The sequence below is a fragment of the Rhinolophus ferrumequinum genome, chromosome 5 (assembly GCF_004115265.2).
Source record: "Rhinolophus ferrumequinum isolate MPI-CBG mRhiFer1 chromosome 5, mRhiFer1_v1.p, whole genome shotgun sequence".
NCBI classification, from domain to species: Eukaryota; Metazoa; Chordata; class Mammalia; order Chiroptera; family Rhinolophidae; genus Rhinolophus; species Rhinolophus ferrumequinum.
Window position 1 is genome coordinate 24,180,727 of NC_046288.1, and position 14,268 is coordinate 24,194,994.

Sequence of the window (14,268 nt, forward strand, 5' to 3'; positions counted from 1 at the left end):
TATCCAACCAATAAAGGTTGAGCATGCAATTTACTCTATGTAAAATGAATATTGAGTCTCCACTGGGAGTTTATTTTAACATAAATGAATTAATTATTTCTGGTATTAATAATAATGACTTTAAGGAAAACAAACAAATAAACAAACACAAACCCACCTGGCTAAGTCATCAGGGAATTTATCATTGTTGATTAATTCATAAATATATAATTGTGCACGTATGTCGGAGAGACATGTTTTATGTGATGTGTTTATCTATGAACAATAGACAATTTCTGAAATATGTGAGAGAACAAATAGTGTGGATATCTGGGGGTGAATTTTCTAGACAGAAAGACCAACAAAAGCAAATGTTCTGATATAGGAGGTTGCCTTGTGGGTTCAAAAGACTGATGAGGGAATTGGTCTGTGTCCTAACTTGTTGGGTTTTTTTTGTACAAATATTTCTATAATTACCTGAGTAATAAAGTTTTCCATTTTGTCAGAAAGCAGAAAAATTAGGTTATGCCCAGCAATGTAAAAGAGCCCTAAATGAGAAATTCTGTTTCAAGCTATGACACCTCTAAATTAGTTAGTTCACCTACTTATTTTATGCTATACTATGAGAGCATAGAGACCAAAATAGCATATACTGTTATGGCTTTACATTTGGATACATGCTACTTTGCACATTATTGGCAACTTGCTAAGTTTGATTTCATTTCAAAATATTCCTATTTTATTTAATTTTGATTGACTTCCTTTGAAATATCATCTCTCTATTCTGCACTTAACTAACTGAACATCCATAAATAGGCTTGGATTCAACTATTTTCTCCAGTTATAATATTTGAAAATATATTATCCTTTATTAAGTGAGTTTCAAGATGTGAGGGCTTTGAAAGAAGACACGTCTCAGCTTTACAGAGCTGCAAGGGAGGCAGTGTATCAGGTTACTGTTGATGAAGAATATAAAGGCAATATTCAGATGAAAAGTTGAGGATATAAGAGATTTTGCTAATAATGAACTTTGAATTGCAGAGGGCACCATAGAAGGATTCCAGGAGTGGGGTAGGATTCGGAGAAGGCAACAAATAGAGGACGAGAGTTTATTGAGATGGAGTGTGAGAGATGAAGGATAACCTGAAAGTGTGGGGTTAATGAGGTGGGTGAACTAAAGAGGGATAAAGTATCTTAATATCTGAAGTATCCTCTTGTATTTAAGGCAGATAATTAAACTGAATGCTGAGTGTAAGCTGCTTTTCCATCCCTCTCTAAAGTATCCATCTCTAGCTGCTTTTCCATCCCTGATGATGCAGTTAGAAGCTCCAAGGAGGTGAGGTCTTAGCCCCAGAGAGCTAGTTCACTCAATCCCTCTATTGGAAGGACCATGATAATTTTGAGTATGTATTTTCTATCTTAAATACTGTCAACTGCATAAAGAACATCTGTGTTACACCAGGCTGTGGATCACCTTTAACTACAGGTAGGGATAGAGATCCTGCAGGAGATTTGACCCGAGCTCTAGTGTACAGAGGTTTCCAAGAGATTCCAAAGAATTTTGTGGCAGTTGAGTCACATATAGATCTGAACCTAGCTGAACAATACTTTTGACTCTCTGATTTGATTCAAAGCACTTTTGGAGAATTAACATTGGAGTATGTGGCAAATGGATATAGCATTTTAAATTTTATATTTTTAACCTTGAGAAATGACATCATCCATCCTGAAATTGGATTGCCTTAGAAGACTTGTGATTATTTTATAAATCTATACTAGACATTCAAATTTCAGAAGTAGTTTGTGTATTTGTGTGAATCTGTTCTGGAATGATTTCATATAACCTTAACAATATTTGCTATTTTGGAATTATGTTGCAAAAAATATTTATCACTGAGGTGTTATAAAACCATACTGTGTTTGTATGTAAGAATAGTAACCAACTGTCAGTCAATTCCTTTGAGAATACCACTGGGAATAAAAATGTTCTTTTTTTTTCATGCTGTGCTATACATCTCGTATATGTTACATATTTTATCTAAAAATTGAGTGCAATTACATTCTCTTTATGAATTCTCCATCCTGTACTCTTTCTAAGTGAATTGAGCATTCTCTTCACTTGAGAAAAAGAAAGACAGATGTTAATGCCAAAAAGGCCCTGAACAACCTGCCCTGTATTGACCTGGCCAATCTGCCCTTGCTTGTCTGTGTCTCTGCCCTACTAGCTTTCGTTATGCTCCAACAATGCACCAACTGCTTTGTACCACAGAATTTTTCCATATGAAGATTCCTCAAATTTAACATCTGACTCATCCCTCCAGAAAGAAAAGAAAATAATTCAAATGCAACATTCTTAGAAAAGCCATCCCAGAACTCCCATCAAGGTCAGGTTCTTCTCTTTTATATTCCAAAAGCAACCAATGTAAAAAACCAATGTGTGTAATTTGTTCATCTATCTTAACATTCAAAACATTTATATTGAGTATTCCCTGTAAATCAGGTAATGTGTTAAGCAGTGAAGATAGATTGGACGTCAAAGTGCATCCATTATAAAACTTTAACTCTATAGAGACACAAGCAAATTATTATATAAATATATGATTTTAAAGTAAAAAATTGTATAAAGGAACAGTACCATATTTTAGTACCATATTTGTCATGAGAGGAATAGCAATGACTGCCCGGAGTAAGACATGTTTAGGTTCTACTTGAAGTTCGAATAAGAGATAAGGAGGTAATGAGGATGGAGAAAGAGGGACGGCCTATATAAGTGCCCTTGTGTGAAAGGGAGCATGGTAGGTATAAGGATAAGAGAGGTCAGTGTGGCTGGAGTACAGACATTAAGGGTTAGGAAAAGCTTAATTAGAGATGACAAAGTCAGGAATCAAATCATTCTCTGTCTTCTAGTGTCCTTAAGACTTAAATTTTGCTTCTTAATTCACTTAGAATTTTGTCACTTCATCTGGTTCTTTTATTTTGTACCTATTGCTAATCCTACAGATCAATGTATCATCTTGAATTATTCTCTTTCTCTTTAATTTGGTATGGAGAGAGAGGGGAGAGACAGAGACAGAGACAGAGACAGAGATTCTACTTTTTATAACTGTGCTAGTTTTTGTTTGTTTGTTTGTTTGTTTGTTTGTTTATGTCTTACTTCAAAGTCAAATCTTAGTTTGGATTTTGACTTACTAAAGGAAACTTGCAAAATATTTTTTTCCTGTTTATTATTTACATCATTATTTCTTTCCTATGCAATGTTGCCCATGCTTTTAAAGAAGTATTTATATTTTGAGCCTTATACATGGCCTCACTTTATAATTTTAAGCTTCTTCTTTTTCTAAATTTCCAGAATTCTCTTGTTAATTATAATTATTATAAACTTAAATTAACTCTATTTTAAGGTAGTATATCTAATAGCTGTTTATAAATGTACAAGTTAGTGTGTATACATTATTTGTTGTTACCTAAAACATATTTCCTTAAAATTGAATCCATTCTAGTTTTATAAACTAGTTTTATTAACATCCATTAGTTTTATAAACACCCTTTACTAACATAATATCTGCATACTGGTTCATCTCCACTTTAATTCTTTATATGTACTATGTGTATTACTTACTGTACCACAGAGTGGCGTATTCTTCTAGAGCTCTCTTTCATGTCATATATATATGGAATCCTCAAATAAAAGAGGAGATATATTAACAGAGGTCCTGTGTATTCAGCCAAAAATACCTGAAAATAAGAAAGTAATTTAGGTTAAACAATAAATTAGCCTGTTGTATGAACTGGTGAGATGGACAGTGAAGCATATACTTTCAGAAGAGTTAGACTTTGTACTAATAAAATAACAAGAAGTCTTCCCTGGACAAACGAGCCAAGAGATAAAGAGGACAATTATAAATATAATTTAAAATAAAAATAAATATTAAACTTACTATAATGATTTCTTCATAAATAGAACAAGGGGTTTCTATTTAACTACCAAACTCTTATAAACATATTTCTGTGTGTCTCCCCAGCCACATGCATACTCCATTTTCTATGGGAACTGTCCCCGTGGTCACTGAATGATTTGATCCTGATTCAAATTGAAATAATTTAGTCCTTTCTTTTGGAAATTTGAGACTTTATTTTTAATGAATCTGAGCGGGTAATTAAAAGGTTGTCCTCTGGATTCTGGAGCTGAGAGGCCATCATATATGTGGAGAGAAATATCTGATTTATAGAGAGACAATCATAAGATTTGGAAAGAGCATTGGAAACAAGACCAAAAAGATTATTCAGCTGACAGGTTTCAGATAGTTTTTGACTCTGGTAACTGTCCATTATTTGGTTTTATTTTGATGCTAAAACCAAGTTAAAGTTATTCTCTGGAATTTTCAGACAGAGAAGGGAAAGTAATTTACCTCTGAGCATTCAAGGAAAACAGAAAGGATACATACATTACAATGATAAATTCAACTGCCATTACTACTTTGTCTTCACCGATTTTCATCATTTTCTAAGGAAGAAAATGTAGAGCTGCACGTTTTTCTCAAATATACAGGTATGCCCATTCATTAGAAAGTATGCATAGTTTTATGTATATATGCACATATATATGTAACCATATATATGTATATATGTACTCACATATTGTCATTTATATATGTAGGCTTCTTAAGTTATAATTCTTCCTTCTAACCATACTTATTATCTGTATGTGAGGGTAAAAGCAATGCAACATCTGATAAATTCAGTGTAAAAGTGATCTTTTTACTGAGAGACTATATTAATTTATGGAGATAACATGCCTGATTATTTATATATAAAGAAAAATACCAATTTTGAATGCCTACTAATAAAGTATCATTAATATGCTAGAATAATAAAGAGAGTGATTGTTTTATTACAACAAAAAGTTTAAAATATTTATTTAATGCCATCTGATCTAGTCAAGCCAAATTTGAGTAAATTTTTTTATTATTATATAAGATGTGAAAAATGTTGTGAATAATAGTTAACCTGGCCAAACATCACTTTTTATTAAGTTCATAAAAATGCTATTACAAATATAAAGTTTCTTTGGATCAGAGGAAATTAAACTACAATCTTATCTCCATCAACTCCTAAAAATAAATTGAGAGAGACTGCTAGTTTATAGTAATATGTTCTAGGAGACCCAATATTTTATCAAAAATATCGTTCATGCTGAAACAGGAGAGTTAAAACAGTACCCAAGTATGAAGAATAGATTCTAACCTGAAAGCACTAGAAAATGATAAGAAATAACTTTCAGACAATGCATTTATAAAAAAAAAAAAAAAAAAAAAGGAAAAAAGAAAAAAAAAGTTCATTTGGGTGTAAACAGAAGAAAGTAGGGCAGGTGTTTTAATAAACAAACGTGAAACATAATCAGAAAATAGTTTCTGAATAAATAAAAAGAAGGGTCAGATTGACAAATATTAATGACAGCCTTCTAAAAAAGGAATTACTCTTTTTCAAAAACAGAGAGAAAAACCAAAACCAAAATAACAAGCAAATATGCCAGGTATAAACCTAAGCAAATCAGACAAATTTACAAAGATTAGGAACTCCATTATAATAAAAAAAATTAGTAGAGATTCTATAATCAAAATAAGCAGATACACTTTTTTTTTTACTTTGAAGATATATAATACTTTTAAATTCCAGTTTATTTCCAATATCAAATTACTTTCATGCTTTCCTTTTATGGAAAGTTCTCTGTATTGAACTAATGTGTTGCATTAAATGTAAAATTCACTACTTCCACTAAGCAAGCTAGGTAATTGGGATTTTTTTGGAACTTCTGTGGCATATTCCAGTTGGTATATGTCTAAATTGCAAAACAGAAGAAAGCAATAAGCTATTTTAGAAAATTAAAATTAAATTGTGCAACTGCGATCATGAATTGAACAGCACCTTTGTGCTTAGACTGTGCTTAAGGCATTTCATTCTTTATTGGAAAAAATATATATATATTAATCCTTTCATTATTAGGGTGATATTGGCTTTACTTGTTCCTAAAATTACAATTGACAATTGAGAACAAAATGAATTGCACATTTCACAGTTGTTGAAAATTACCAACAAAAATAAAGCAGTGCCAACTTTAATCTTCTAAAGATAGGAGAGCTACTAAATAAAATGATGAAAGCACTTTCTAATAGTAATAATCATTTTGTAGTCAAGTAGTATTGAAGCTAATCTGATAGTAGAAGGATTTTTGTGTTTGTTTAGTCTAACCATTATATAATTAACATATAATGAAGAATTCTATTCCAAGTTTTTCAAATAAACCATCCTAATGAGATCAGAAAGAAAAATTGAGTAAAATGCTTTTCAGGCTTCAAAGAACTACTGTCATTGAAGAATGAGAAAGTTAAGATTTTTTTTTAAATAGCATTTTTTTGTTAAAGTTTATTGGAGTCACAATTATTAGTAATGTTACATAGATTTCAGATGTACAATTCTGTAATACATCATCTATGTATCACATTGTGTGTTCACCACCCAGAGTCAGCTCTCCTTCCATCACCATATATTGGATCCCCTTTACCCTCATATACCATCCTCCTCCACCCTTACCCTCTGGTAACCACTAAACTATTGTCTGTGTCTATGAGTTTTTAAATAAGTCAGACAGAAAAAGTCGAGATCCATATGATTTCATTGATATGTGGTATATAAAACTGAAAACAACAGAATAACAAGACAACAAAAGAACAAGACAAACAAATGAAGATTTTTTTTTAAATGAGGCTTTTGAGTAGTGCTTGAATCTGGGATATGAAGCTGATAAGAGCCGGACAAGAAAACCAAATCTTCTGTGGGTGCTTGAGAATAGAAGGACAAAAACAGTTGCTTGATATCTTTCAAAGATGAAGGTAGCCTTATATAACCTACAGAATTTGGGTTAGGAGTTACACCCTAGGAGTGAAAATGAATCAGAAATCGATCTATCTTCACAGGTACTGAAGCTCAGCTTTAAATTGTTTCAATCACTGATTGGATTAAGATGACTAGTAACCCTATAATGCCCTTAGTCCATCTGCAGGCTGATAAATTATCTTTGAAAGAACATAACATTATTCTAAGCCTCATGTTATTTTTTAAATTTTTTACATGAATTGTCCTGCACTAAGGCAGAAACATGCAAGTATACAAAGAGTAAAGATATTTTGTGACCAAAACCTAGGGAAACAGCCGACATTTAAAATAGATGAAATGAAGATTGACCTAACAGAATGAACAGATGCATACTTTTAGACACTGTATTTTATATGTCTAAATAAGTTAAAGATAAGGTTGAGAATTTCAGCAAATATTTGAAAACCTTAAAACAAAAAAATATAGAAATGTAATATGAGACCCAAAGGAGAATACAAAGAGACTAATGGAGAATCAAAAGGTGAAGAGATAGTCTATTTTGTTTCCAAATTAAATATATAAATTTATATATAGAGAGATATACAGATATCCGACTCAGATTATACTATAAACTCAAATTAATATAAATAGAAACATAATCATAACTGTGTGCATCTTAGTCCAACTGCTGATAATCAAGCAAGAGAAAGTTGTAAAATCAGAGAAAAGACACATTAATTTCAAAGGAATATAGTGGATTTTTCAACAGAAACAATAGGATTCAAAAATCATAATACAATTTTGTGAAGTGAAGCCAATAACTACTGCTAACATGGTATTATTTTTTTCTGCAAAAATATTCTCCAAGAATGAAAGTTAAATAAATAAATTTTAACATGAACAAAATTGAGAGAATTCATCAATAGCAGACTACAATAAAGCACTAAAGGTGTTCATCAGGAAGAAGGATAATTTTACCAGATGAAAGCTCAGCATTAAAAGGAAGAACTAAATTGAAATAAAAAATGATAAATCTAAAAAAATGTTGGCCATATAAAATTATACTAGTGAATTTGCATTAGAAATATAGAAAAATAAAATATACCACAACAATAAAAGATGAGTCAGGAGGAGCTCAAATATGTTAGTCACTCAACTATCTATGAAGTATCTTCACATTAGTAAACTTAAATTAAGCAATTTAAATTAGTGTTTAATATTTTAAGATGTACATTGCAATCTCTTGGGTAACCCTTAGAGTTACTAAAAAAAGAAGATATAACTATCAGAATAATAGGCTAATAGATAAGAAAGTATGACAATTAATCCAAAATGAGGCAAGAAAAAAAAACAGAAAATGAATTGTAGAACACATGAGGAAAATTGAAGAAAATATTCTTTGGCAATAAAAAAATAGATAATCCCTTACATAAAAATAGGTTATGATTAAAATGTAAAATATAAAACTATTAAGTATTGGATGAAAACAGGAGAAAAACCTCCCAGATCCAGCACTAAGCAAGGGTTTTTACATGTGCTAACAAAGGCAAGATCCTTAAGAAAAAAATCAATAAATTAAACTTCATTAAAGTTGAAAACTTTTTGCACAACAACAAAAACATCCTGTTAAGACAATGAAAACACAAATTAAAAAGTGAGAGAAAATTTTCATAAACCACGTATCAAAGGACTTGTATCCAGAACAGAAATTATACTCTTGAAACTCAACATTGTGTCCCAGGTAAATAAAAACTTATGTTCACACAAATACCTCTACAATAACAGATGGCAGCATCATTTGTAATAGCAAAATACTGACAGCCACCCTGTCAGTCAATGTATGAATGGTGAAACAAACTCTGCTACATCCATGCAACTGAATACTATTAACCAATAAAAAGGAGCTGAGTATTGACACATAAAACAACTTGGATGGTTCCCAAAGGCACTATGCTCACAGAAAAATACATATCAATCTCAAAAAAAACTAAACTGTTTAGTTTTATTTATATAGCATTTGCGACATGACAAAAATATAGGGATGAACAGATTGGTGGTTGCCCCAGCATAGGGAAGAAAGTGAGTGAATATAGGGGGTAACATGAGAGAGTTCCTTTGTGGGGATGGAACAATTCTGTATCTGATTTTGGTGGGAGATACATAAATCTTTGAGATAAATTGCATAGAACTACACATACACATGAATGAATGTAAAAATGGTGAAAAACGAACATCTTTAGTCTAGTTAATAAGATTTATATAATGAGGATGGCTATCATATTATATTAATCCTTTCTCCTAAGTCTTTCAATAAGTTCAATGAGGCAAGAAATTTCTTAATATTCTGTGACAAGACATTCTTACTTGATGTAAAATATTATTAAGATCTTAATTTTGACTTTTCTAAATTAAAGGGATTGTTTCTAAAAAGAAAAAAAAACTATGATAATACTTTTATTATAGGAGCACATTTTAATATTTTATAAGTACAAGAATGTTATGTGTGATAATATATTGCTTTTATTGTATAATTCAGTTGATATAAAGTGGTTGTGATTGCCATGGAATGTGCATATTTTTAGCATTTAATAGAACAACTCATTTGCTACAGAAGACTGTGTGAACCATAGGGTTAGCTTAAAAATATCCAGTTTATTTGCAGAGTTCTCTTTGTCACCTAAATGACTTTCCTCTCAAGTAAGCTATAATTTCTAGTACAATTGTCATAGAATTCCACCTTAGCACTTTTTCTCCTCAGTGCTTATCCAAATGATGCAGCTGGAATTTCTAATGAACTCACAGTTAATGCCGCTCACCCTGACAAAACTTCTGTAGACAGAATTCCCTTTTCATCATAAATGTGGACAAACACTGAATATTTTAACCTTTGAAGACCAAAATCTGCTTGTCTAAAATCTCTCTTAGCAAAAGTCTGTAGATATCACATTTAAGTATTAAATGTTTTTCTTACACAATGCCTGCATTAATAGGTTGTTTTGTGAACATTCTAATACACCTCACAAGGATTGTGAATGTCATAGATGCAGTTTTTAGTGCAGCTAATTAGTACTCAAAAGCTCAACAAACTATGGAAACTGAAGCAACTGTTTAACCAAAAAAGATAAAATAAATATAATTATTTAAGTGAAAGGAGATAATATATGTTAAAGGAAAAAGTAAAGGGTGTGACTGTATTTTAACTAACGGATATAAACTTGAATTACTCTTCTCAAGAATTAAATAATAATGCCTGAATTATCTTGTGTGTATAATAATTTTAAAAATAGATTGTTTATAAAGGGAAAATAAAGCAGTAAGGATGATAGCATTGATCATTAATGGAAACAGGAAAGCAATTTTAAATTGAAAATATTAAATGTATAATCACATAACAAATGAAATGGAATCACATTCCAAATGGAATCACATATGTAATAGAATGTATTCCAAAAATATTTAAAAATCTAAACAATATAAATAAGTTCAATTTAATTGAAAAGTAGAACAATTGCATTATTCTTTGTATATCAGTGTCAAAATTATATGTCAGATTAACAATTTCATTGTTTCTTTCACTAATTATCATAGTATTTCCTCTTGCTACTAAAGCTACCCTATCTTTTCCATTACTCATGAATAGTTCAATACTTTTGAATTAATATCAAGTATGTTCTCTGTTTTTTAGTCCTCCATGTCTTTTAATGTACTTGCCATTCTTCTAATGCCGTTGGATTCAGTTGTCACTACTCTTTTGAAAGCTCCTCCTCCAAGTAGAACCAAAAGAACACCACCACCACCCTGTCCACGCACCCATCAAAGAATTCTCACTACTTCACTCTGTTTCTAAACTGTCCTCCCCCTGACTTAGAACATTTTTTTGTTGAACATTTTTATTTCCCCTCTTTCCAATGTGAAAAGTTCTTCATTATCCCAGGTTTCTAGAAATAAAAACTAAAAAAAAAATACCATTTAACTGACAAGACATAGGGTAAGTAGAAATGGGGAGAAAAGTCATAGGACAGACTGACATTTTTAAAAAAAATCTTCCTTTCTTAAACTGTGTATTTCCATCAATACAATTATTGAATGAAATTTTGGCCACTGATCATAGTAACAATGTAAAATTCTAAATACCATTCAGTACAATATTTTTTTCACTATGAATTTATTTGACAGTATTTGTCCTCTATGTCAACAAATTATTCACATCAAAATGTGGGACATGTATGTTGCATTTCAAATTGATACTTACTGTAGTCCAACTGACCTGTTGACCGAGGTCTGTAAAATAGAGTGTGACAATAGAGGAAGCAGCAACACTTTGAATGGTTATGTAATCCTTCAAAAAAGGTCCACCTTAAATCATAAAGAAATATTATTTCAATACAATTTCAGGACATAATGATAAATAATTTTTAATGTGAAACCAGTGAAAGCTAAGGATTAATTTCACATAAAAATTTCATGTATAATATAACTTTAAAGTAAAATAAATTATGAACAAGTCAATTTTCTAAAATGTCTACCAAATTTTCAAATGCATAGTAGTTTTACAATAATATCTAAAGTACATATTACCCCTAGCTACTATCCTATTATTTTCTAAGAAAATGTAACATTAGACAATTATGATCAAATACAATACAAAGTAACTTTTTTTGGTTCAAATTTGTTTGAAATTTTTAAAAAAAATTTATTATGTTTATTGGGGGTAGCATTAGTTAGTAAAATTACCTATGTTTCAAGTGTACAATTCTATACTACATCATCTATTTATTGTATTGTGTGTTTGCCACCCAGTCAGTTCTCCTTCAGTCACCATATATTTAACCCTTGGAACCGCTAAAATGTTGTCTGTGTCTATGAGTTTTTCTTTCTTTATTTGTCTCGTTCCTTTGTTGCTTTCAGTTTTATATACCACACATCAGTGAAGTCATATGGTTCTCGACTTTCTCTGTCTGACTTATTTTGCTTAGCATAATAATCTCAAGATCCATCCAAGTTGTCACAAATGGCATATATGCCACATCTTCTTTATCCAATCATCTATCAAAGGACACCAGCTGTTTCCATGTATTGGTTACTGTGAATAATGCTTCAGTGAACATAAGGGTACATAAATTTTTACTGATAAAATTTTTCAGATTTTTTGAGTATATACCCAGCAGACGGATTGCTGGGTCATACGGTAATTCTATTCTTAATTTTTTGTGGAACCTCCATACTGCTGAGGTTTTGTCATACGTGGCCTTTATTATGTTGAGGTACTTTCCTTCTGTACCCATTTTATTAAGTGTTTTAATCATAAAGAGGTGTTGTATCTTGTCTAGTGCTTTTTCTGCATCTATTGAGATGATAATATGATTTTTACCCTTTTACAGTATAACTTTGGGTGTCAGTAGACTTACATTTCAACTGTACTCTGAATGATTTTATGGCAGGATAAATTTATTGGGGTAAAAATGCTTCCAGTGAGTGTTGCAAAGCACCAGGGGAAAGGCATGATTTACCTTTTTGAAAGATCACTCTGCATCTCTGTATGTCTCATGCTTTTTTTTTTTTTTTTTAAATTGGATATTTTAAATAAATGTGACAACTGTAAATCAGATTCTCCCCCCTACTCAGGGTTTGTTATTGTTTATTTTTTTAGTGAAATTTCTGAGTTAATTTTTTGTTGCTTAGCCACTAAAATCTCTTCTTAGTTAAATTGGTTGTTAGATAATAATTAGATAGAGATTTCCTTAAGTTATTAGACCCCACAAGTCTTCATTGTTACTGAGAGCTCTGTGTACATGTTGGGGCACACCTTTTTCACTCTGCCAGCAGTTAACAACCCTGACTTAGCCTTCTGCTTCTCCTGCTTCTGCTAAAAATCAAAACTATCCGGATGTAAGAGCTTAGGGCCTCTTCTGTATTTCTTGAGTAGTTATATATCCCTGAGCATGTGCACATGCATGACTTCCTAGATTCTGTGGAATATGTCAGTACTTTTCAAAGCCCCTTTGGACTTCTTATTCCACAGATTCCCTTTTAAGCTTTTGCTCTAGCCCATATACTATGTTGAAGAAAGGGTATGCAATAAAGACTATCCTTGAGAAAGCCCAGACATTGGATACATTTGAAAAACTAATGCCTTAAAAGTGTATCTAAGAAGTTCAATAAGTTCCAAGAAAGATAAACTCAGAAACACAAGCTCAGACACAAAATAACTAAACTGTCAAAAATCAAAGACAGACTCTTAAAAGCAGCAATAGATAAGAAGCAATCACATACAAAGGATCTTCAATAAGAATTATAGGCTGATTTGTCATTAGAAACCATGGTGACCAGAAGATAGTGGGATGATGTAATCAAAGTGCTAAAAAAAAAAAAAAAAAAAGAATTCTATATCCTGTGAAACCATCCTCTAAAAATAAGGGAACATTTAGACATTCCCAGATGAACAACTCCTTCCCTCATTCTGTCCCTCTTAAAGTATCATCTGGAAAAAAAAGTTACATGTGATTGGCCTTCCATAAGATCTTAATGTAGACATTCTTATGGCTTGGCTGATACCACTGAATTGCCTCAGAGAGCAAAATCACTAGAAATGACCCTGGAAACCATCCACCAACCTTTCCAAAATCATGTTCCAGGTTTTCCCAGGTTCCCCACAAGGATGCTTTGTTGATCACTGTGGGAATCAGAAGGGAAGAAAGAATAGCCCGGACTCTGGATCCTAACCCTCTTTCCAGACACAGAAGCTTCTTGTGCTACAGATAAAGGCTTCCATGGACTATTCCATTAAAAAGAAAAATAGCCTCCACTACAAGAAATTAAAAAAAAAAATGTTTTATTAAAAAAAAAAAAGATCACTATGGATACTGTATGGAAAATGGGAAAAAAGGAAGGAAAGAAATTATATAGGAGGAGCTCTAAATTCATCAAGTAGGGAATGATATTTGTTTGGATTAAGATGGCAGTGGTGGAAACATTAAAAATGCATCAATCCATATATAATTTAACATAGAGTGGGTTCATCTTAAGAAGAGAAGATTCAGTAAGATAAAGATTGGTCTTAGATTTCTGGCCTGAACAATGAGGAAAGAGCAGAATTTGTAGGTGAAAATTAAGATTTCTACCAGGGTATGTTAAGTGTGTGATATCTATGAGACATTCAAGTGGGAACTGTCAAGTAGGTAGTTGGGTAAATATATCTATAGACATTTGAAAGTCATTAACATTTAAAACCATAGGGCTTGATAAGATTATTTATGTATCCTGTTTAAAAAGATAAGGGAAACTGAGATTGAGCTGTCTAGCACTCTGGGATTTTGAAGTAGGAAGAGAAATATACAGCAAAGATTATTGAGCAGAAGACCCAGCCATATTGTATCTTCAAGCTAATAAGTGAATGTTATTTTGAGCTGCTAAATT

The 14,268-nt window shown here is 31.5% G+C and overlaps 1 protein-coding gene across 1 annotated transcript in view; it reads right to left on the minus strand.

Moving 5' to 3' along the window:
* Nucleotides 1-14,268, minus strand: part of TECRL (trans-2,3-enoyl-CoA reductase like) — an 80,524-nt gene that overhangs the window by 15,285 nt on the left and 50,971 nt on the right. Inside the window, exons 4-5 of the mRNA XM_033106585.1 lie at nt 11,105-11,208; nt 3,599-3,714 (exon numbers count right to left, since the gene is read on the minus strand). Coding sequence (XP_032962476.1) covers nt 3,599-3,714; nt 11,105-11,208 — 220 coding nt within the window. The remainder of the gene's footprint in view (nt 1-3,598; nt 3,715-11,104; nt 11,209-14,268) is intronic.